The 26623-nt window shown below is 38.9% G+C and overlaps 1 protein-coding gene across 1 annotated transcript in view; it reads left to right on the forward strand.

The window, feature by feature from the left end:
- The first annotated feature begins 747 nt into the window (after nucleotides 1-747).
- FGF10 (fibroblast growth factor 10) overlaps nucleotides 748-26623 on the forward strand; it is an 83564-nt gene continuing 57688 nt past the window's right edge. The window contains exon 1 of the mRNA XM_045998830.1: nucleotides 748-1842. Coding sequence (XP_045854786.1) covers nucleotides 1506-1842 — 337 coding nt within the window. The 5' untranslated portion in view covers nucleotides 748-1505. The remainder of the gene's footprint in view (nucleotides 1843-26623) is intronic.

Raw genomic sequence — 26623 nt, forward strand, 5'->3', positions numbered from 1 at the left:
TGACGATAAATCTCCCTCAGCTTAAAAGGCAGAGAGGGCCAAAGTGTGAACTTTTTACTTGAGCAACGGAAGCGAGAAATCAGTGATTCATTAAAGCGGAGACCTCCTTGGAAGCTGGCAGAAGAGGAGGAAAAGAAGCTAATTATGTCTTCCTTTTCTGTGCTCACTCCGACCAGTTTATAATCTGCTGCTTTAGAGGATTTATCCACAGCATCCTCTGCTTTCTCCCCCAGCCCGCCCCTCCTTCTGGAAGCCAGAGAGAGGGAAAACAGTCCGCCAGGCGGCAAGCTCCAGGTGGCTCAGAAGTGCTTCCCTGCCAAAGGAAGGGGGGAAAGCTCCTGCGCTGGAGAACAAGTGAGAAGGGGGCTCCCCAGAGGGGACCAGTTCAGGCTGGAGGACAGCAAACTTCGGAGAGCCGGAGGAGGCAGCTCGCGCCGGTGGCCCGCGCAGCCCGCACGCCTTCGCTTCCCAGCAGCTCGCTGGAGCTGGAGGCGCGGGGCGGAGGCTGCGGCCTCGGGGCCACGGGGAAGGGACCCGGCAGCCCCCAGCTCCGCGGAGGCATCGGGCTCTCTCCTTCTGGCTCCTCTACTCTCCCCCCTCTCGGCCCCCTCCCCCTCCCTCTCCCTCGCGTTCCCAGCAGCCGAGGGTTTCAGATGTCCCACCGCCGTTTGACCCCCCCTCCCCCCGCTTCTCCACCCCTGCAAATGAGGTTTGACCAGCAGAGGCAGAGCCCACCTCTGGCTTAGAATCACTGACATTTAGACTCCAGGCTTCAACCTGTTTACAAGCGGGCTTTCCAAAGGAAGGGGGTGGGGGGGTGGAGGGAAACAGGGCCAAACAAAACACCAACCGCCATCTCCCCCAAACAAGAAGTGACTTTCTGGACGCTTCAAATCAACAGGCACCACCAAAAAGAGAAAGCAAGAGGGGGAAGGAAACAACGGCGACCGGCAGCTCGCCTCCAGTTCTGACAACTCCAAAGGGACACGCTTTTAGAACCGGTTAGCAGGCTGGGGCTCTGCGGAGAGGGGCGAGAAGGTGCCAATCCCCGAGAGGCGCAGAGATCTCCCCCAGCCTCCCACCCCGACCTCTGTGGGTTTTGTTCACCGTGCTGTCATCTGTTTTTTAGACCGTTTTTTGCATCTAACATGGTGAAGAAAGGAGTGAAGAAGAGAACAAAGTAACTCCTAGGGGAGTGCAGATCGCTGGTGACCAACACCACCACCGCCACCACCAGCTCCTGCTACTGCGGCCACCCACGTCCACCATTCACCGGGAGACTCGAGAGGCGCGCGGCACCGGATCCGAGAAAGGAGCGAGGAGAGGCAGCCGGCCCTTCCGAGGAGTTATGGATGTTGGTGCATTCACTTCTAGCCAGATCCGCGCCCAGAGGGAGCTAACCAGCGGCCACCACCTCCAGCTGTCTCCTTGCCTCGCACCAGGTCTTACCCTTTCAGTATGTTCCTTCTGATGAGACAATTTCCAGTGCCGAGAGTTTCAGTACAATGTGGAAATGGATACTGACACATTGTGCCTCAGCCTTTCCCCACCTGCCTGGCTGCTGCTGCTGCTTCTTGTTGCTGTTCTTGGTGTCTTCCATCCCTGTCACCTGCCAAGCCCTTGGTCAGGACATGGTGTCACCAGAGGCCACCAACTCCTCTTCTTCTTCCTCGTCCTCTTCCTCCTTCTCCTCTCCTGCCAGTGCGGGGAGGCATGTGCGGAGCTACAATCACCTCCAAGGAGACGTCCGCTGGAGAAAGCTATTCTCTTTTACCAAGTACTTTCTCAAGATTGAGAAGAACGGGAAGGTCAGCGGTACCAAGAAGGAGAACTGCCCGTACAGTAAGTAACAAATGCGCGCTCCCTTCCTTCCAATTATCCACCCCCCACCCCACAAGGGGGGGAAAATCTGTTCCAGATGTGGCCAGCTAAATATTTACGTCCCCAACCCCTGTAAAATGATTAAGTGGAATACTTTCACACTAAATCACTCCCCCCCCCATACATTGTGATGCCGCACCCCCTCTCCTTGGCGCAGCTCCCTCCACACCCCCCCCACTCTTTGCCACCCCGTCTGCCCCGTCTCTCCGGCTTGTCATTCCCGGGGCCACGCAGGGCACTGGAGAGTTGTTGCTGTGCCTAGATGCCCCCTCTCCGTCTCCATAGCCCTTCCGCACCTCATCTCAAGGTCCCCTCTCCCTCCCTTCTGGAAATGGCTCGAGTAAACACATTTGGTTTCTTTTCGCTGGCAATCTTATTAAGAGTTTTGGGACAGTTTCCTCAAGCTGAAAATAATTATCCGCTGTCAATTACAGGGGCTTTACGGGACCTTTATTTAAGAAAGAAAAGTCAATTCCGCCGGCTCCCCACCCCCATCTCTTTACCCCACTACCTATCTAGACAGGAGTGCAAACATTTTTCTGGTTCTGATTTTTCCCCCCTCATGTTGGTTTGAGTGATTGCAGTCCATGAAGTTAGCTTTTCAGGCACCACCGCTGCTATTTGTCTTCTGCCTGCCTTCTCTCTTGGTAACATGATGCTCCTGTCTGCATTGTCAATGGCATATGCGCTGCTTTGTGGTGTCCTGTTGTACTCCTTTCTTCTGAAACCTCTCATATTGCAGAGCCATACTACTACAGCACTGTAAACATCTGGGACTGGATTCACACAGACCTCACACAAATTTCATTGTCATTCTTTTATTTTCAAAGTAAAAGTCATAACTCTGTTTCCATGGCTATAGTTTGTCCCCTTGGATGAGGTTTTCTGCTCAGGACGAATTACTCCCTCTGCCTCATCCCTGGATCTCTTAACATTTTCTTCTCTCTCTTTCCTTCTTTAGCTTCTTTCTTGCAGGGCTGTGGGCTGGGTAGAGGGAGGGAGAACTAGAAGAGGAGGGGTGGATATTGTGTCTCTTCTTGAATCAGTCCAGCAAAGCCAGATTATTCCGTTGGCTTCCTTTCCTAGTTACTTTCAAGTGGTGAGACTTATTCACTCTCTATTGATTGCTGTTTGAAAGGATCCTGAGGCTATGTAATGGCACACTGAGGACAGAAGACAATAACATTTAAACATCTTTAATGACCATTTAGCATTATCTCAATGATCCTTCCAAATTACCCTTTATGCGTCAGTTGTTTGGGAATTTCTTGCCAACTTACTTAAATACAAGGGTTGGACATTCCAAGATACCTTGGCCCAGAAAAGTATCTGGTACTAAGGGGAAAGACAGTTAATCAAAATTTAGCATTTTCTTTTTAAATAAAGATTTATAGGAATTAAGACTTAAGATTTCTTATTTGGGGATCCACATATATTCAGCATTAACTTCTGTTTCTCTTCAGCAGCTGCTTCCATTTACTAAAATTAGCAGTATGTTTAGAAGTAATAAAGGTACTTGTGAAAGTATTTTAAAGTATTCCATCTTGTGTTTAATATAGAGATGTTAAATAGTCCATTACCTATTTTTTCATTCTGATTCATAGAAAGTGGCTGAAATAATGTCATTTATGATTTTTTTTGTTTGAAAGTCATTTGTTACCTGAATTCATTAGACACTGTGCACAGATGTTATAGTTGTTGATTAAAATTTAATACCTTTGTTCACTTCTAAAACAAGAGTTGTGTCATCCAGGTAGGACGATAGGGGAAGAAGTAAGCTAAACACTTGCTAAAGAGTGAGATGGGAGTTTAAAAAGAAAAAAAAAATTCCTATTGACTGAAACCTTTCTTTGTATTTTTAGTTCATGGAGATAAATATATTTTCAAAGTGTTATCCTTGAGCAAAATTCCATTTGTTTTTTTTTTTTCTGACACTAATTTGATTTTGCTATTGGTATATTTTAAGTGTCTTTATAATGTGATACAAGGACCAATCTATATTAGTTTGTTTATGCAACTGAAATTAATATTTTCTAAAACAATTATGTGTGCTTATTTAATAAAATGATTGTCAGGATACACATAGAAGTATATTTTTACAATAAGACTTATTTGTGAAGAAAAGAGTATATAATTTTTATTGCATAAAAACTAATGTGGAAAATTTCCACTTTAACTATCCAAAACATAATAATATCTCTTCCATCTGATAAAGTGTAGCAACAGCCCTTGTTAAAATATCATATCTTATATAGTAATGCAATGTTAATTAATGGTTGAAAATGAAAGGGGGTGGGGCTTACTGCTAAATAATGTCAAACCATAATAATTTAGGCTTTCTAAGAACATCTGTATCAAAACATAGCAAGTGAAAAGTAGAGGTTGAAAAGGTCTTAATTTCACATGTGGCTGGGTAATCAGAACACTGCTACAATTTCCAGCTGGACTGATTCAGCTGAACTACATGGTATCATTAAGATATTGTCTAAATGTTGCATAATTACATGTGAACAAACTTTTGCCATGCCTACAGGGTAACCAGCCAGCCAGCCCACCAAATGGTAGCCTGCTAAATATTAGGGTTTCTAAAGAGTGTCAGTTCCTTGTCCAAAAACCACTTTTCAGTAACATTTTCCTAAACAAGTTATTAATTATTCTCAATATACAAAGCTGTTCTTTTGAGGTTTGCTTATTAGAAGCTTAATTTTCTTTGTTACTTTTGACCCTACCTAGTATTATTGTTGCTAAAATACAGTGACAGCTTATCTAAGAGGTTACATGTTTGGGATGTCCTGGGTAATTAAACAACTGCTTTACTGGCTTTTTGCCAGCAAAATACTAACAAAAGGGAAGTAAGGAAATCACCCATAAGCATTGCAAAATCATTTTTAACTTCTACCTCCAAAGCTGGTTCCCAGAAATTGGATGGTTCTAAAAATATTATATGCCTAAAGAAACTCTTCGCAATTTGGGTGATTATAACTTTTTTTTTTTTTTTTTTTTTAGTGGAAGAGGGGTGGTTTTTGGTTTGCTTCTATGCCATTATATGAAAATAGAATAAAGGGAGCAAAGATGAATTAGGTTTTTTCAGCTAGAAGTCTAAGAAAGCTTGAATAATTTAGAATAGCTGTAGTGTATCTGTCACTAGGTTTGCTTAGGCTCATTTAAGTTTGTTATCATTCTTTACATCTAGCGCTTTGCCCTTGAAACATCACCACTAAGCTCCAGTTCTGGCCTCCTAGAAAGGCTGGATACAGCTGTTAGATACCCTTACAACTGGGACTGGGTAGACTTACTTCTGGATGGGAGTGGACTGTGGGCTTCTCCCACGGTTGTCACTTGTAGAAAAGGGGAGTCTAGTGAAAAGAAAATGTACCCCTAAACTTGAGATTGCCGAGAATGGCTATTCTCAAAACAGAAAGCCACAATGCTTGGGAGTCTTTGCAGAAAAGGAGTTCTGGAAACAACAGAGAAATCAGTGTAGCATGTGCCTATTTCTTCAAATAGATCATTTAACACATAATGGTCTTATAATTTAGGTATAACTATCCATATTTTTTCAAAGATGAAGCTGAAAAAAGGAAATTATCCAAGGTCATTCAACTGGAAACTAAATCTATTGGTTATTTCTTTTACCTCCACTACTGGCAACATTGATGCCAATAATATTCTAATTAGATGCCTCAAAACTCTAAACAACAAATTCTAAAATCGTAATTACTTCTTCTTCTTGCTATGAACAACGACAGTTCCTCAGGTTCAAACTGGAACAGTAGTAATTTGGGAGAGGAACAGAAATGAAACATGTTCAAGGTGTCCTCACTGCAGGTGGCCACATGGTATCAGACAAGGTTAGTGCATTCTCTAAGTGAAATATCTCTTTCAATATTTTGTTTGGGAATATATCTGCTTATGGAAATACAAAATACATGTACACAGATCTCATCTCTTGAACAGGGCATTAGAAATACATGACCATTTAAGAAAACCCATGAATGTCATTGTGTATAGTAATTGTTTACAGCTGAGGGCAAAATGTTTAATTGTTCCCATGTGTAATAAAGTAATTTTTTTTGTAAATACCAGTGTGAAATTGGGCTGTTGCAGAAACTTCGGATATACAACTCTAAAAAGGGCAAAATCGTAGAGACCTCAAGCTACATATATATTAAGAAGGCTTTAAAATGAGTCTACAAATCTAAAAGGTATTTTACCACATATAAATGACAAATTACTGTCTAGGATTAAAGGTTTGCCTTATTACTTCTAAATCAGGTCTAGGACTTATTATAGGAAGTTAAGTAAGGGCGAGAAAGTAATTGTTGAGGAAAATAGGGATTTGAATATCACCTCCTAATAAATATACAATGGATTTTTGGAAAGAAAATCTATATACAACTGGTATCTTTTTTTTTTTTAATATTTTTTATTTATTTATCTGACAGATAGATGACAAGTAGGCAGAGAGGCAGGCAGAGAGAGAGGAGGAAGCAGGCTCCCCACTGAGCAGAGAGCCCTACACAGGGCTCGATCCCAGGACCCTGGGATCATGACCTGAGCTGAAGGCAGAGGCTTTAACCCACTGAGCCACCCAGGTGCCCTACAACTGGTATCTTATTTAAGTTGTGGTCATTTCTAGAGTTTGGCTGCATAATTTACAACTGACAGCACTTAATCATGTGCACTGAGGATTTATGAAGGTGGAAGGCACTATATTTAATGTTTACATGACACTGTCCTGTTGCCTTTACTGCATTCCTACCATATGGACCCTCCACTTTGGTGGCTTTATCATAAATCCATTTAAAAATGCACAATTACAGAGTTTCCTCTTCATAAACCTGATTTATAACCTACTAGAAGAAACCCAAGAAAACAGTTGGCAGAAATCACATGCCAATATTAGAGTATGAGAACTCAGAAATGCCAATTTCTAGGTAGGTCTTGGGTATTTTAGGATTCTATTAGGCAAAGGTATGGCCCATTCCTTAAAAACAGGTGTTTTCAAAATGATGATGAAGCACAGAATTTAAAAGAAAAATTGTGTCTCACAGAGTGAAGGAAACTCCATTGCATGCATATTTTCTTCTATAATTTACTGTCTGGTTTAGAGCAAAAAGGCTTATCCCAGTTCATTTTTTTAGTGTTTAATGAACTTATAGTAGAATATGAATGAGCACTTTAAACTCCTGCACAGTTACCTTCATGTGCAGAGGCAAATCCCATTTATTATCCAAACGTCTGACTTTCCACAAGCCAAAAATTCTGGAAAAAAGTTGACAGCTCATTTGAAATGGAGCTAATGTTCCTCACATTTATGAGCTGCCTGTGAATATCTACATCTTTCCTAAGCCTTAAATGTCTGGATACTTATCCAAAATTGTAGTACAAATGATATTTCTTTATTATCCTTCAGAAAGAAGAGTAATACATGTGTATTAGTTCAAAGTGATTTTAATCTATCTTAACATTAATTCTGTGAACTTTGCAATGAAGAGTAATTCAGATGACATTTTTAGTATTACTGTTCCAACATTTGTTCGCATTAAGAATTGATACGTGCTTAATATAAGTAAGTAAAATATTAGCATTTCCCTCCCAGAATTTAAGTTCTTTTTCAATTTTCCAGTATGATGAGACATAAGATTTATGTTTATGTAATTTTAATACAGCTTTATCACAGTCTAGAAGATAATGAACCTCATTTTGCCTCAAGTCTTGTATGCAGAAATATCTTCATCTTTTATGGTATATTGCAATGATTTCAGACTCATTTACATTTACCATGTGACCAGTGGTGTTGTTACTTGGTTTTGCCAATCAGAAATACTTAACTTTTCATCACCGGCACTCTTTTTTTTTCCCCCAGTGCCTGCTCCCTTTACCTGTGTCAGTCAGCCTGGATGACAAGTGACAACCTAGAACTAGGCCTTTAAAGTTAGTGAAAGAAAATGTACCTGCATCTTGGGAAGTCATCAGTGACACTCTGACCAAGAATTAATGAATATAAAATGTCAATGCTTTATAGAATCAGTTTAAAATCAAACATTTAATCAGTACAGAGTTGACACAAATAGAAAGTTTCAAGATACCTAAAAGGGAGTCAGGTCATCCACCAAGTAATAGCCTTAAAGGCTTCCTGGCCTTAAAATCAGGTCAGTTGTGTTCTTTCTTTGAACACTGTGTTCTAATTGGAACAATAAATCAAAGAAGACACTCAGAGTAGATTCCCATGTAAGGTGGACAACTGGACAGTGACTTTTACTGCTGCTAACACGTGCATCCAATTACCATCTGAAAGATTCATAGTGCTGGCAGTAAAGCATTGCCTCATTTTATAGTTCACCTAATAATTCTTTAGCCTAAATCTGTCCACCTTTACCTATATCTAATCTGTCAGTATGTGTGTTATCATTAATGAGGAATTTTCAAATGTTTGGCATGCTTCCTACAGTGAATGATGACATGGAGCGATTAATGAACCATTTAACTAACCATAATAGAAGAGGCCAAGTATTGATTAAGTCGATATATCCCCAACTTCAGATAACTGTCAACTAAATATAACCTAACAACCGCACCACAGCTATCACTTAATTATGAATAGTGTGGGTTAACTGCAACTCAATTCCAAATAGCAATGTTTAACTGCCAAATTGAGAACTTTTTTAAAAGATCGTTTTTCTATAATCATTATTTTCTTTCAAGCACCTGGTGTTAACATGCTTTACTGAAAAACGTACGTGTTAGTTTTCATCCTTAACCTTGTTTGATGCCTTGCCCCTGTTTGAGGATAACCCGACATATTCATAAAGTCTCTACAAGTCAAGGCTCATCAAGTTCTAATCATTCTATCTTTTTTTAAAAACATTTTATTTATTTATTTGACAGAGAGAAAGAGTGAGAGAGGGAACGCAAGCAGGGGGAGTGGGAGAGGGAGAAGCAGGTTCATTGCAGAGCAGGGAGCTCGATGCGGGGCTCGATCTCAGGACCCTGGGATCATGACCTGAGCTGAAGGCAGACGCTTAATGACTGAGCCACCCAGGGGCCCAAATAGTTCTGTCTTGAGACATTTATACACCTGAAATATTAGCCATATGTGGTAGCCCTGCCTCTGATACTTTTTCAGAAACCATGATGCCTTTTCAGTCCTTCATTATTTTCCTCCTCGTTTTCTTGTCCCCTCCTCCCATCTAACTTTTCCCTGCTTTCCAAACCCTTTCCTACCACTTAGGCCAGGGAAAGTCATCCATTATCATTGCTTAGCATGTCATATTTGGAGTCAGCAGCCTCAACCTTTTTGAATGTGCAACATCCAAGATAGATAGCTTATATTCTAAGCATAAATTTCTTCAGCAATGTAAATTCCACACACCCCATCAGGGGTCTCTTCTCATGTTGAATCTCCAGTGAATTCTCTCTTATCCCAGCAATCAGGTCAATTTCTTATAGCCTTGCCTTTCATGAAATAGGCAAACCACAGAAAAGTACCTTCTGTGAATGAATGCTGACTGGTTATTAAATCATCCTTCTGCAGTTTGCCCCAGATTAAATATTCTGTTTCCAACTACTCTCTTTACAGGTTCCTTTCACCTTTCTTTTAACTTGTTTTAGTACACGTAACACTTACTAGCTACTTTGTCGATTTCCCTACCTTTCTGTCTTTGGACTCCTGTGAGAGAAAGTAAAGATGATTTAGAGAATCAAATAACTATTTTTCTTCTATTTTAATCAACATTTATTTCAAAGAAGATGAATGCTAACCATAAAGGTCTTTACTATTTCCAACTTCATGATTTCCCTTAAATTACAAAGCTTCTCTGTACATCCCTGCCAAATGTAGCTTTAAAAAATAAAACCCGGGGGGCGCCTGGGTGGCTCAGTGGATTAAGCCGCTGCCTTCGGCTCAGGTCATGATCTCAGGGTCCTGGGATCAAGCCCCACATCGGGCTCTCTGCTCCGCGGGGAGCCTGCTTCCTCCTCTCTCTCTGCCTGCCTCTCTGCCTACTTGTGATCTCTCTCTCTGTCAAATAAATAAATAAAAAAAAAAAATCTAAAAAAAATAAATAAATAAAACCCGGGGGCGCCTGGGTGGCTCAGTGGGTTAAAGCCTCTGCCTTCGGCTCAGGTCATGATCCCAGGGTCCTGGGATCGAGCACCACATCGGGTTCTCTGCTCCGCAGGGAGCCTGCTTCCTCCTCTCTCTCTGCCTAGTTGTTATTTCTGTCAAATAAATAAAATATTTAAAAAAAATAAAATAAAACCCGTTTTCTTATTAATAATGGTTGTCAAAAAATGTAAAATACACATGTATATATATATTCCAACCTGACCAAATATAGAAATGCATATATCTTTGTTGGAAAAATATTAAGACACTGACAGGAGTTAGAATTTGAGTTAATAGAAACATGTGTGTTCATATTTCTTTCAAGGAAGAGCCTTTTTGTACTGATGGCTGAATTAAATTTATTTTTATTATATACAGAATCTGACTATATATGTTAGATTGCTCTGTTACCATAATAATTAAAAGTCAAGCTTCTTTTTACAATTGACCTCAAATTAAAAAAACACAATTGGTTTCAAATTATATAAATATATAGATGTAGATATATTTCCAAAGCCTAAATTTCTTTGATTAATAGAATTATTAAAAGAAAAATCAATATTTTGTAACATGGGGAAAATGGTGACATATGATATTAATTTACAAACTATTTCTCATCTAAAGTGAGCTATATTTACAACGTTATTAATAACAGTAATTACCAATATAGTAAACCAGATTTCTAGGGCATTTTTTGGAACATCTCCATAGAAGGGTATGATTCCACAAATATGAAAAAAAAAAAAAGTGCTAAGCATGTTGATCAGATTATGGAACAAAAACTTAATAAACACAACTACAGAAGTGCTTTAAAGCTGAAGCAAGAGATACAGTAAAGGACATATAATTAGAATGTTCAAAGCCAGAGGAAAAGCAGAAGTCAGAGAGTGTTTAGACACAGACTATGGAAGGAGGAGGACATGCTTTTGCTAGAGTGATGGAGACAAGGGTTTTGAACTCCCAGGAAAGAGATCAAGCTAGTGAGTAGCACTGCAAAAGGGCTGACATGACAAGAAAGGTGTGAAGGAAATATAACCCAAGCGCTGGCATTTGACGGCATGTTAAATTAACTGAAATGAGAACCTGTGATCTAAAAAGAATCCTACAGAAGTAATCGCACCATGGTATCAAAGTAGGAAAGGCTAAGTCCAGAGTACCTGCTAAAGAGGCAGTAGGAAAGAGGGATTAAAAGTGTGGGCTTTGATTAAAAGTGATTACAAGTATGGTCCTGGATTGAAAATGCACTTTGAAGACACAGAAGTGGGTGTAGTTAAGGTTTTGAACTGCCAGACAACAGTGGATGACTTGGGCAAGTTGTTATCAGTAAAACGACAACATTAACAATACCTTCCTCTTTCCTGTATGGTCACAAGTAAATGAGATTATTCATTCATTCAGCAGAAATTGGGTGTCTGCTTTGTGTCAGATACTGTGTGACATGTACATACAGTACTGAAAAACGATAGTTTTGCTCTTATAGTCTAAAGACAGTGACCGAAAGAAAGAACGAAAGATCAAGTAAATAAAGATGTGATGAAAAATTGGGGTAAATGCTAGGAAGAAACAAGTAGTATATTCTAAAAGAAAACAATTGGGAACTATTCTAAACCTCATGGTTAAAAGGCATCTGAAGGTGGGGGGTAGGAAGAGGAGGAGGAGTGACGAGTGAGTGAGTGAGGAGGCGAGTGATGCCTCCTCCAAGAAGTACAGAATCAGCGCACTGAGCCTGGGGTTTGATGAGAAGTTTGGAGAAGTCAGACTTAATTAATGGACTAGATTAATGGTGCCTGGTGCCTAATAAGGCCTCATCAAGTGGGTATTATATAAAGAAAATGTAAAGATGATGCTTCCCTTTGTTTTAAGGAAAAGGATCTGGAGAGCAACTGGCAGATTATTTGCTGAAGAAGGAAGTAAAAATACTGGAACTGAAGAAAGGCAGGAATGAGGAATACACTTAGCATTTTTATTAAAGGGAAATATTTGAACATCTGAAATTATTTAACATTTGCAATTGTAGTATTCGTAATGCTCTAAAGTTTAGGGGGAAAGAGCAAAGATCTGGTTATTAGAAACTAGTAACAGACATTTGAAAACTGAAGATAATTTGAGGAGAGAGAGAAGAGTTGAAAATAAAGAAGATAACACATGAGTTCAAGGAACAAAGGAAAACAAAGAGGGACGGAATAGGTAACTGTGGAGATTGGAGGAAAGGAGATTACTGCAGAAAAGGCAAAAAGAGAAAAGCGATTCTAGGTGAAATATTTCAAGACAAACTATATTCCAAGTTATGATATTTTGAGCCAGGATTATCAGAGATGCTCAGCTCTCAGTAAATTCTGTAGAAGGTTCTTGATTCTCATCCCATCACTGTGGCCTTTTTGGTCCATAGCCTCAAAGGGTTTACAGTCTAGACATAGATCCTCACAAGGGGTTGGAAGATAATATAAGACATTTATACTAATCACCAAAGAAGCAAGGCAGAAACGAAGTGGACAGCAACACACGCAATGCATGAATGACATGGGCAGGATCACACTGGCGATAAGGACTCCAGCTAGACATCAACAGAAAGAGAGGAGCAAGAATGTCCTAAAAGAGAGCACAGAACCTTGTGTGAAGTTTCCAGGCAGTAACAGGTAGGCAAAGGAGATGGAGCAGAGTTTACAGGCTGGGGCTACCTTATGAAACCCTAAGTAAAATACACTAGAAAGTGCTGTCCTGTGGGGCGGGGCTATGGTATATAAATACCCTTGTATTTGAGAACTTCAATTTTCTGCTAAAATGTTACAAGAACAGAGTTTTCAATTAAAATTGGCCTTCATTATTTGTTTTACTTCTTGAAGTAAAGGAAAAACAAAGAGAAAGCAGAGAAATATTTTACAAGGCTGTATAAATTATAGTATAATAGATGTAACCTAAACATACTGAAATTCTAGCTTGATCAGCAAAACAAACCAAAACTCAAAACTGATTTTATAATAGGGACACAAAATAGTTCTTCTGATCCACCCCAAATGGTACTCATCGTTACTTAAAAATTTAAAATAGTCTCTACTGCAGAAGTTCTTAAAATATACATAGCGCTGGGGAGGGTTCTGTCATTTCTCAGCTGATTCCCAAAGGCTACTATTGAAGCCTCATCTGTACTTGCTCCCATTGTGTATTTGTTCTTGTCATTACTGTTCTAAATTAGCTCAGATTTACCTGGTTTAGGTGATTAGGAAAAGAAAAAGTAGATACAGCTCCATTTCTTGCAAAAGAATATACTTAAATATTTTTAAAACAAATGAGGCTTAAGACATGTACAGCAAATATGAAACTTACACCCAAGATGAAGCCCATGAGCTCTGGAGACCAACTTCTTGATACAGAATCGGGGTTCTTTTTTTTTTTTAAAGATTTTTTATTTATCTATTTGACAGAGAGAGAGATCACAAGTAGGCAGAAAGAGAGGAGGAAGCAGGCTCCCCGCGGAGCAGAGAGCCCGATGTGGGGCTCGATCCCAGGACCCGGAGATCATGCCCTGAGCCGAAGGCAGCAGCTTAATCCACTGAGCCACCCAGGTGCCCCCAGAATCGGGGTTCTAAAGCTCGGCAGCTTTGTGGTCTCGGACAAATTACTACATCATGATCTTTGCAACTATTAATTGAAGATAATAACATCACCTACCTCATCAGTGTTGGCAGGCAGAGTCTGTAAACTTACAACTGAAACTATAAATGTGAAATTCTCAATAAAGGGCTTGGCACGTTTTTAAAAGCTCAGTATGTTAGCTCTCATTACCATTTTATGCTAGGACTGCTGTGTTTTTTTAAATTATCTCGTTTTCTGAAATGATCCCTAAGTCATGGCCTAAATCTGTCTAAGATTAGACAGAAAGCTGATTATCATACTACTATACTTTATTTTATAGTTTAAAAGGCATTTTTATGTGTTCATGAGTTGATTCTCAGAAAAATTCTATAAAATGAATAGTCATTGTTACTCCCATACTCTATTTAGAGGAGAAAACCAAGTCTGAAAGTTATGATGCCAGGCTCAATTGCGATAGTTAGCAGAAGTGAATCAGGATTCAAACCTAGTCCAAGATCAGCAAAGAGGACCTTCTGCCTTGGTGCTGGGACAGTCTCACCATGTACCTCTTGCCCTGGCATATTTTCAGTGGCACCCTATTCACTCTTGAAGGCCAGTTTGTTCTGTGTAAGGCACAAACCTACACAAGCTAGTTCCCTATTAAATGCTTTAATTTTTTCACAATGTCCTTGAACAAGAACAGGATCTACATTCCTTAACAGGTCCTGTGAAGCCCTCAGTATTTCTTCCCTACTGATTCCCCACCCCCATTTCTTACTATACTCCCCATTATAGACATACTGAGTAGATGTTAGTTCCAGAACATTCCTTGTCCCCTCATGTCCAGACCTTGTATATACAACTGGGTCTAGCTGGAGTGACATTTCTTCCCTTGCCCCTAGCACTTCTTCCTTTCAAACTCCTGTTAGTTGTCATCTCTAGGAGACCTTCCTGAACACTCCCCAAACACTTTGTCTCTAGTATTTTAACACACTCTCACATGTGATTAGTTTACCCATCTAGTTTCCTGATACACAGAAAACATGTTGAGGGTAAGGACTGTACATATTATACTCACCTTAACATGCAAGACCTCAATACAGAGTCTGGCATATAATGGGTCCTTTCTATATATTTACTAGGTAAAAATTGTTGTTTTTAACTGCTTATCCTCAATACAAACCACTTAGACTCCTTGGTTCTGTCACTTTGTCTGGAAAGCATGATTAATATACTGCCTACCCGAAAAAATGTGGTTTAAGTAAATTATCTTTTAAAATTCCATTGGGTTCTAAGTTCTACAATTCTAAGAACTCAGAAAATGTTAGGGCCATCATTACTTAACTGAATGTCAAGTACTTAAATTCACACAACCTTCTGGATGGAAATATTATGTAATCCTTGAATTGGACCCATATTTCTCCAGTTTTCCTAAAGTTACTATTGACTACGGTCAGTGGATAGAAATGATGACTTTATTATCTTTTAAAATTGATGTTGGCTGTGAGATACTTTTTGTTTCAGAGTTATAGTTGGATACTGGAATAATTTGGTAACAATTAAGAAATGAGCAAATTTTTTTGGTAATTCATTTAGAGAAGGAGAATGTACTGCAAAGAGTATGAGTAAAAGTGTATGGTTCATAGTTTTAGTCGTGTCAAAACATTTGCTGTGCAATCTTAGGCATGCCATTTATTTTAACCTGACCTCAGACACCTCATCTACAAAATGAGTGCAATGAACTAAATTATTATTAAAATATTTTTACTCAATACACTCATTGCCCAGATTAAGGACCAGATTCTGCAAGCATACCAATATTAGGATATAACAACTATGATATGCTGAATAATAGCCATCCAAAGATACGAAGTCCTAATCCCTGGAGCCTGTGAATGCTACTTTTTATGATAAAATTTTTGCAGGTGTGATTGAGTTAAAGCTTTGTAGATAAAGAGATAATCCTACATTATCCAGATGGGCCTTACATGCTGTCACTTGTTCTTATTATAAAAGACAGACAAAGGGAGATCAGACACACACAGAAGGCAGTTCAGTGATGGAAACAGGGAAAAAGAGACTTAAAGATATGATGCTTTGGTTTTGGAAGATGAATGAAGGAGATGTGAACCAAGGAATGTTGCTGTAGAAGCTGGAAGAGGAGAGAGAGTCTCCCCCAGAGCCTATGGAAGGAGCTTGGCCAATCTGACACCTTCCTTTGAGCCCAGTCAAGTGGATATTGGGATTCTGGCCTCCAGACTGTGAAAGAATTAATTACTATTGCCTTAAGACACCAACTTTGTTGCAATTTGTTAAAGCAGCCGAAGGAAACTAATATAGATTTGATACCTCAGAGTGGGGTACTGCCATCACAAATACCTAAAAGCGTGGAAGTGAGTTCAGAGTTAGATAATGGAAATAGGCAGGAAGAATTTTGAGACACATGATGGAGAAAGCCTTTTTTGTCTTAAACAGACTTCTGTAGAAATATAGGCATCAAAAGCACTCTGGCAAGGGCTCAGAAGGATGTAAAGAGCAGAGTAGAGAAAGCCTATGTTATCTTAAAGAATACATACCTCTTCACAAATGGAATATTGGTAGAAATATGAATATTAAAAGTGATTCTGTGACAGCTAGAGGAAATAAGGAGCATGTTACTGGAAACTGGAGGAAAGACAATCCTTGTCATATAGGGGCAGATGCGTAGCTGAGCTATGTATTACAGTCACGTGCGAGTAGAACTTGTCTGTGGTGAATTTGCAAATGTAACTGTGAGGAACTCCAAGAAAAGTGCTGAAGGTGCAGCCTGATTTCTTGCTGCTTTTAGTAAAATGTGGAGAAAAGAGATAAAGTGAAGAAAAAACTATTAAGCAAAACAGAACCAGAACTTGGTGATTTGGGAAATCCTCAGCCTATCCAGTTAGGAGCTACACTGGTAAGGAAGTGTGCTCTACAGAAAAGGCTGGGGGTTGGGTGTGGGGTTGGCTGGAGAGTCTTAATCTAGTGCTGGAGAGATTAGCAACATGACTGATAGGCTCCCTCAGCCATTTCAACAGAAGCTAGGAATAGAGATTATAAAAGGAGGATCTGAGGAAGACCCTCCGACTACCAACATGGATGCCTATGACATACATAGGAAACCCACAAGGTTTTGAGAATGTTGTATCGGCAGAAACACTGCCAGCTTAGACTGAAAGAGACAGAGCTGTCAGATTCCCACAACTGTATAGGCAAGAAACAGGCCAATAAAACTATTTGGCTACAAACACATGGTAGCTTTAAAAAAAAAAAAAAAAAAAAAAGGAAGGATCACCAGGATCACCACAAGGGCAGAGCCTTAGGCACAGAAGGCAGAACAACAGGTGTAGAGGCAGATACCCTAACCATTGGCCCAGAGATAAGACCCATAAGCTATGGATGACTATTCTAAGGCACTAAAATCTACATGAATTCGCCCTACTAGATTTTGAAATTGGTTGGGACTGGTGACACTTTTCTTCCTTTTTCTTCCTTCCACTTTCCTTTTTTTGTAATGGAAATGCCTGTAACTGCCATACTATGCCTATCCCACCATTGTATTTTGGGAAGAAATACTTTATTTTCTGGTTTTACAGATTCAGAGATAAAGAGGAATTTTGCCCCAGGATGGAGCAGTGTCTTACCCACAACTGATTTAGATTATGTAGATGATGAGACTTGGGATTTCTTTTTTTTTTTTTTTAAAGATTTTATTTATTTATTTGACAGACAGAGATCACAAGTAGGCAGAGAGGAAGGCAGAGAGAGGAAGGGAAGCAGGCTCCCTGCTGAGCAGAGAGCCCGATGCAGGGCTCAATCCCAGGACCCCGGGATCATGACCTGAGCTGAAAGCAGAGGCTTTAACCCACTGAGCCACCCAGGTGCCCCAGAGACTTGGGATTTCTTAACTGATGGTATTTAAATGAGATTTTGGAGTGGAGTTTATGTTGTGTATAAAAGTTGGGGGATGTTGGGATAGGACGAATGTAGTTTACATGAGAGACGGATGTGAATTGTGTGGGTCCAGAAGGTGGTATAGTATGCTGAATAATGGTCATCCAAAGATATTGGGTCTTAACCCCTAGAACATCTGGATGTTATCACATATAGTGTTTTTGCAGCTGTGATTAAATCAATGATTTTGAGGTGAGGACATTATCTTAAATTATCCAAGCAGGCCCTAAACACCATCACAAATGTCTTTACAAAATAGAGGCAGAGGGAGATCGGACATACACACACACAGGGTAGAGGACGATCGATGATGGAAGCAGAGAGAAGATTTGAAGATGCTGTACTACTGGCTCTGAGGACAAAGAAAGGGCCATGAGCCAAAGAATGTGGCTCAAGAACCTGGAACAGATGATGTATGGTTTCTCCCCCAAAGAGCCTTCAGAAGGAATGTCACCCTGCCAACATTTTTATTTCAGCCCAGTAAAACTGATATTGGACTCCTGCAGTTCTGGTCCCCAGAACTGTCAGAAAATAAATTTCTTTTGTTTTAAGGCACCAACTTTGTGGTCATTTGTTATAGCAGCCCTAAGAAACTAATACAGTCACCTGTGACCATTTTATGTGGCCAAATTAAGGATTATTTGACAAAAATAGTATCTTATCATGGACAGTACTAAGCATGAATTCAGATGTAAGTATGAACACTTTATCCACCTCTAATTGTCTAAGTGTCTAGATTCTTCATCTATGAAGAGTAAAATAATTTCTGTAAAAGTATCTAGCCAACTATCAGGCTTATAACAGAACCTCAAATTTTAGTGGAATCTAAATTGACAATGAGTTTAAATGACCATGTATCTTAAAACATTGTTTAAAAAATACAGTTTATCTGCACAGAGTAGCTTGATTGCTGGTTACTACCAGGGCCAAAGAAGGGCTTTGATTGTTTGATGCAGAACTGTGGCCTAACTTTTCCACTGGGTTATAAATTCAGTGTGGATTAAAGAGTATCTGTTCTCTTTCTCCTCAGTGGTCTAAGAGCCACACTCCTGAACCACATGCTAAGCCCATGGGAACCTTTCCAACTTAAAGATGCCCTTTTAGAGTTAAAGGTGACAGAAGATCTATTTAATAAATGGATAATATAGGGGCCCCTGGGTGGCTCGGTGGGGTAAGCCTCTGCCTTCAGCTTGGGTCATGATCCTGGGGTCCTGGGATCGAGCCCCACATCGGGCTCTCTGCTCCACGGGGAGCCTGCTTCCTCCTCTCTCTCTGCCTGGCTCTCTGCCTACTTGTGAGCTCTGTCAAATAAATAAATAAAATCTTGGAAAAAAAATAAATGAATAATATAATTAAAAGGTAAACAAGTGCTACTTTCCGAAGCATTTCAATGTTTCTCAATATGTTGAAGCCACATTTGCTCTCTTTGAAACTATACCCTGCATCCTCTATCCTCTGTCACCATGGATAAAATTCAATAACATTCTAGTTTAAGCTTTTCACATCACAAAAATGTTTCCATAATGGTGCAACTCTCCTAAAATTTATTATCATGACTGTTTATATCACTTAAAATTTTAAAGTTGGAAAAAAGCATGGTTCTAAAACTGGCATTTCCTCTTACAGAAAATTAGTTCCTCTCTCAGCAGTAGGGGCTATGAAGTTGCAGACAGCAGATATGGGTTTTGTTGTCATGTCTTAGGGTAATGGGGCTTTTGTTCCAAGCTTAGGCTGATGATGACACCTCCTAAGTTGGAGTTTGATGGCACTCACTCCTTTTTCTCCTTCACACTCAGAGTTAACAGAGTGTTGGGGCTACAGTAATTTGAGAAGAGAGAGAATGGTGGTGTTATTGGGAATGGTGGGTGCAATTAGGAATAGGGCTGTTATACAAGGGACTTGGGTAAAAGATCTGATCCACAATTATCTTCAGCACAATGAGCATGCTAGGCATGAGGATCAATCTTCCCATCCCTCGTGGCATTTGAAGATTTTTACTTCTAGTTTCTGGGACTGTGCAAATAGCATAGGTCCCTACGAATCTACAGGAAGCTTCCAAAACACGCTTAGCGATACAATAGCAGTTGTCAGCTCTGACTTGAGAGGCAGTCCCAACCGATTTAATAAAAATAAGATTCCTTCTAATGAGTACACAGAAAAGACATTCGGAGCAAAAAGAGCAAGAGAGGCCAGATTTGAAATAGCTAGTATTAAAAAGAAACATGAAGTATTTTCAGAGTTGGGCCTCTGGACCACATGATCAGAATGAACCAGGGTGTTGGCTCAAAATGCAAATGGTAGGAGTCCTCTTCTGCAAGGACAGCACAGGGGCAGGGGAAACTGGTAAGAGGTACACACCCAGGAATCTGAACTTTAATAAACACCTCAAGTGATTCTTAATACCAACAAACCTCTAAAAAAAGTCAAATTAAGGATGACACTAAGTTAGGTGTGGAGGTGAGGAAATAAAAGGCCAAAGGTGTCTTGAGCTTGGAATAATCTAAAAAACTTGGCAGAATGAGTTTGGTACACATACAGCATGTTTGCATATTTTCCATTTTTGCACATATTCTGGGAATGGGGAAAGTGCCAGTATATTTTGTAAAGAGAAAGTAATTTTAAAAGTGAGTTAAAACATATGCTGGAGTGTAAACACTCTCTAGTTGGTGGAAGTTACTGGTAAACCTGAGGTGAGGTCAGTTCTCAGCTCACTGTGTGAAGGTCCGAGGCACGTGGGCCAAGTCTGGGGTGAAGGGAGAGATGATGCGACACCTGTGTGAAGCCGGCTGTCTTCTCCCGGTGTCGGGGTGCCCTGCCACTGCTATTTATGAGCAAGAGCTGGGGATACTACATCAAATGACAATGGTGTAAACAAACTTTCAGTGATTCAGGGTTCCTCCCCACTTGTTTTGTTGTTATTATTATTTTGAAGCCACAGGAATCTGTGCACAAGCACCCCTAATCCCAAGACTGTTAGCAGGAATGGAAACCTCCAAGTGATCACTTGACTTTGCTGCACAGCTTCCAAAGCTAGAATCCTGAAGCTAGAATACTGATGATAGTCTAGAGTTGCCCGAAAATGATCTTTCAAACCCCAGCAGCTCTTTAATGACTTAGGCATTATTGAGAGGAATTCCTCTCTGTTGTGAGGCTCTCTTTCCTTCAGTTGTGGAAATTACCTTAGCATCAGTTCCCATATATGACCCTTTTTTCAGGTGATTTCGTTTGGCCGGCACTACAATGAAGGCTGTGTGATATGCCCATGTTGGGTGTTCCATGAGTATGCAAATGATGGCTTCCCTTCTGGTTCAGTGACATTTCTTTATTCCTACAAAAGACATCTTGGACCAGATTTACAGCTCAAATAACTTACAGAATGTCTCTTGCAAAGTCACAGGGAATATGAATCTGGAAATATTAATAAAAAAAATCAACAATGAGTGCACCCTTTGGTGTATCTTTTTTCCCATGTTTATTTCTTCTTACATATCTTTTCTTTGTACTGAAAGCTTCAAAGTCATTTAATAAGATGAGCTAGAATATGTCCATCTGAGTTGAGCTATATGTAATCATAATTTATTAATCTGAGATGGCTACTGTACTGACCGACCTCAATTAGTGTGGTTGGGTTTTTCACAGTCCAAAAAGACTTCATGGGGTTTTAAATTATTTATTATAGCCTGCTGTACCCTCTGAGGTATCTGGCCAAAGATGTTTTTGCCCTAATGTCCTGTGTTCCAAAGAAGGCATCAAATTTTTTCAACTTAAAAAAAAATCTCATACTGAACACTGCTGATTTTATCCACCAGAAATACGCCATCTATAAACTGTTATATTATTTTCCCTTTTGATGACAAGGATTATAGAATAAAAGCATCCTGTTCTGGACCTTCCTACTACCCCATGGTCTTATTCAGTGACTGACACTTAAACTGAATTAAGGTTTTCAACTAGTAATAGTAACCCTTTGTCCTACAGTAAAACTACAAAGAAACTAGAAAAAAAAAAACTTAGAAAAAGTTGTATCCTTAAATTCATTCTTATTTTCCCTTAAACATAATAAACATTCAGTAATACTCTTACAATCTCTTAGATTAACTGCATGGAAAATACCTGTTTTTCCATGTTGATCACTGAAAATGTTTGGAGGCAGTTCAGTTTTAATCAACATATGGGTTCTTCATGTCCCACTGATTGATTATCATTTTGGATATCAACAGAATCCACTGAATACACAGGTAAAGTTTTATTTAAAAAACAATATAACAGCGATTTTATTAGGCAACATTGAATAATTGGCATAAACTGGGGGAACAGTCTTAACTACTGATATCTAGCTCCAGAGTTGTAGCAATTGTTTCAATTCTCTTTTTAGAATGGGATAAAAGAATAAAAACTAATGGTATGCCATTAGTTGTTTAGTTAGTTCTATGCTTAGTTAGTCCTAAATACTTCACATGTGTACTCATTTAATTTTCGAACAACCCTACAGTGTGGATACTAGTAGTGTCATCCCAGCTTGCAGATGCGGAAATGTAAAGGTGCCAGGAGGCTGAGTAATTTCACTGCCATCTTAACAGCTGATAAGAGGTGGAGCTGGGACTGAACCAGGTAGAGTGGCCCCAGTGAGCATGCGCTTAATCAGAATGCTACAGCGCCCTTCCATAGGATACAACTTACAATCGGTCAGATTTGAAATCCTTTAGTCAAGCAGAGGCAAACTGTCAGTATGGGACATTAGGAAATTAAACCTGATAGCTGGAGTTTTATGCAGTGTTCTATGCTTTCTTGACCCAATTTTGCCTACTAAAGACCAAAGAAGATCTCTTCTTGCTATCTACCAATTTATACCTGCCGCTTCAAAAGGCTGACAACGTTTGTCTTGATACTCACGATGACTAAAACAGAAACAGGGCAAAAAAAAAAAAAAAAAAAAAAAAAAGGTACTTTTTCCGGCAATAAACTTTTTAAAGAACGATAAACTGGAAATGTTATAAAAAACAAAGTTTTATCGTACAAATTTATTTTTCTATCAGTTCTTTCAGCTCTAAATTCTTTATGTCATTTATGTATGATCAAAGATGATACTTTTGACCTAATCGCCTATGAGGAAAAAATACTGTGTTTTCATGCAGTTTGGGAAGTATTTATCTTGAAGCCAAACTTCCCAAAGATATATTCTTTCACTAAGAAAGCATAATTTTAAGAGTTCACTTTTCCCTTTCTGTTTAATGTCCTCATAGTTTCCAAGTTCAAGACTCGAAGTATTCTCTTTATTAAAGAAAGTCATTCATATTAAACCCCTACACCTACATGTAGCTATTTTTAAATCCAAAGGAGAACTTAAAAATGATCCAAATATTGAATCAAATAAAAGATTTACTCCCCTGTCTTAACAAATGTCTTTCTTAATGAATTTCAACCAAACTAACCTAGACTCAGCATTTGGCATACCTCATGCAAATGGTAGATGTGCTTTCTGCTTTTGAAGGCAAATTGATATTCACAAATCATATGTCACAAGCCACTAAAAGTGTCAGAACCCCACAGCAGGCCCTTGGTGGCTTGTTAATCTCTCCTGTTTAAAGGAAACAGACTAATTCACTTAAATCTAATGAAAGCCATGCCTGCTCTAGCCTGGTCCCTCAGAGTGTCAGCCCATGCAAGTCCTGCCTTCTTTCTTCACCTCCTTCTTTCCTGGCTCCGACAATTAAACATGAAACTAAGAAGCAACGATCTCCTTAATGTTGCCATGTCTGAGTTATTTCCTATGTTATATATGTACAAAATATTGAATTTTTTTTCTCATTGAAAATACATACAAGAAGGTACCCCTGCCCACCTTTCACCATTGTTCTCCACAAAGCTTAAAAGATAAACCAGGATGCTAAATGGAGGGACCAGATGTATATATAACCTTTTGCCCTCATTATTCTAGTTGGCTTCCATTAGGGGAAGAAGGAAAAAATAAAATAGTATGATATAGGAAATAATTGATACAGAGGTGTGAGAATGAACTTTTATAGTGGATTGGTTAAAATCTGGAAATATGATCTGAATGATGGAAGAGTTGTTTACAAAAGTGCCAAACCATAGGTGATTGGTATGTTGATAGAAGGGAAGGAAAGAATTTCTCTTAATTCTACACACCCAGAAATTGTCCAACTGTGGTCAATCATGCCTAAGCTATGTTATTTTTCAATATTTCCCTTTTTTTACATTTTTTTAATACTTTGTAAGAAGAGTCAAATGTTCTCTCTTTTTGCCCAAATCCACACAACCCTCACTCTTTTGGCTAATAATTATGCCTGTAGTTAGCTTCCCCCTTCCAATGTTGGGTATTTTTCTCTTTTAATAGCATTATCTATAGGTGGTTCTCCATGCTGAAACTAACTGAAAGCCATGGTAAGGTGAGATTTTTCTATCAAGTACCTTAGTGGCAAAGGAAGAGATCTGGGACAGGGATGAAAACAGATCTTTACCTTTAACATATGTCCTAATCAAGCTTAAAGTCATAATAGTGAAAATCTGGAGTTAGGACATTTAAAGGGAAAAACAATTTTCATTGCAAACATACTGTACATGTTAGTCATGGCTCAGTGGAGTAGAAATTTTATGGAGCAAGAAGGGGGAGGTGCAAGAAGAAGGTTTTGAGTTTCCTTCCAAATGTATTTTTAAAAAAGTATTACAGAATCAGGATTTATTGGGGGAAAAAAAAAAGGAAGACAATAATGAAAAGGAAGCTTTTTCTTTGGCAAATTACCTGAAAACAGAATTGACCACCGGTAAAGGGGCATGAAGAGACCAAAAGAAGACAATTAACTGAAGGACTCCCAATGTGGCAATGTCTGGAATCCCACAAGACAACCTGCCAGAGACAGCTGACGCTAATCTTGGGGCATAAAGTCTAAGTGGAGACTGCAGGAAGGGAAGGAGCTTTCAGGGTCATTTAGGTCACCTCCCCTGTCTCTCCACAAACCACATCCTTTGTCATTTTAGATATCTTAAACCCACACTGATATTTAAACATCATCCTAATTGGAAAATCAATAGTTCTCACTAATAGCCGATTCTAGTTTTGAATACAATATCTGGAGATACGTATGTATATATATGTGTGTGTATATATATATAATATATATATATACACACACATCTGAGAGAATCAGAGGGTTGTTAAAATTTTTCATATATATATATAATTTCTTATATATATATGAAAAATTTTAACTTAACCCTCTGATTCTCTCATCTTAGTTCATTTTGTCTTGGTTTCTCCTGAGAAATAACTGAGTCTAAGTAAGCTAATTAAAATCCTTACATTTTCCATTTATTTCTGTCTCTTTTGATTCTTTTGTTAATGCCTTAGCCGTTTTCATTGTACAGGTCATTCATTTTCTTCATAAAATGTATTCCTAAGTATTTTATTGGTTTTGATGCTGTCATTAATGGGATTGTTCTCCTTATTTCTTTTTCAAATAATTGGTTGTTAGTGTGCAGAAACACCACTGCTTATGTTGATTTTGTATCCTACAACTTTACTTATTCCACATAAAAACCATCTATAGAAAACCATCCACAGAAAATATGGTGTTATAATTCTACCTTGACTTCCTTAAATCAAAAAGATTGACATAATGTTTGAATTCATTTGGATACTTTCTTTGGCTTAGAGGACACTTTCACATAGATGATCTTATTTGATTTTCACAACAGCTTCACTTAATCAGGCAGAGTAGGTGGTAATATCTTCATTATATGTATGAAAAAACTAATCATATTGCACTTAAACTAGAATTCTCTTCCTCTGATTTCTAATTAATAATCTTTCTGCTGCACTATTCTATTTCTCCTAGATCAGGCTTTCTTAGCCACAGCATTGTTGACATTTTGGGTCAGATAATGCTTTGTGGGAAACTGTCCTGTGCCTTGTAGGATGGTTAGCAATGCCCACGGTCTCTCCTCACTGGATGCAAGATAGTCCTGTCCCAGTAGTAACAACAAAAAATTGCATTGTCACAGGCCGTGGGCTGAGAGATTGACAACCAGATTGTATCTGGAAAATAACAGTATTCAATTCCTAAAAGGTATCCTGAAATTTCCTAAATGTAAGATGTGTATTTTCCTGTTACTATACGTGGGATTGCTGAGTTGGCAACCTCTTCGATCACAAGGGTGTCTATTCACTCACAGAGGACAGAATCTACCACCTTCCCTTTATCCTTCTAAGGCCTTTAGTTTCCCATCATTAGGTCATTTTCCATCTTTACTTTAGAAAGAGTCACAGTAAGAAATGTTCTTTTTCATTTTTCCTCTTAAAAGTTTAAATTCCAAAAGAAGAAAATGTACCTTAGATAAATAAGCTTAGAAATCTCTTAGCCACCTAATCCCTGATCTATAGCCAAGATCTGAGTCTTGAAATCTTCTTTATTATTTATTTTGTGTTGTTTTTGAATTCTTCTTTAATTTATAGTATTCTCTGAAGCTGAGAGCTTCTGAAATATATAGCAAATTTTACAATGAGATTCAAGAAATCATGTTTATTACCAGTCAAGTTGTTTCCTCACTACCATGTGATCCAGGGCTATCTTATTTGTGTAGTTGGGGGTACATGAAAGAGCTGGAGAGAAAAATTACGGAGGAGACATTTATCTGGGGAAACCAAGAAAATAACTGATAAAAACAAAAAGAAGACTAAGATTTCCCATAGACCGAAAGTGTATGCAAAATTATGAGTGATTACAAATAGATATGTAGACAGTGATATCCTATTTTCTAATTTAATAAATTTCTTAATGTCATAGAATACATACCAAGTGGCTAAAAATTATTTTCATCATGTGGTAAAGAGGGTTTCATTAATCAGTGAAGAAAGATATTTTCAGTGACCTTACTGGAAAGTCACATTTAAAGTGGACAAATCCTTCACACTTTATTTTCACTTTTCACAAAACATAACTTCTTTGGCGCTTATTGGGTGTCTGAGATAATTTGTGCCAAACCTTATACTCTGAAATTTGCTTGGTTCAAATTCTTACAGAAAATTTATAGCAGTCAAGCTTTACTTGAAATGTCTTTAAACCTTAT

Source organism: Meles meles, chromosome 3 (assembly GCF_922984935.1).
Source record: "Meles meles chromosome 3, mMelMel3.1 paternal haplotype, whole genome shotgun sequence".
Taxonomy (NCBI): domain Eukaryota; kingdom Metazoa; phylum Chordata; class Mammalia; order Carnivora; family Mustelidae; genus Meles; species Meles meles.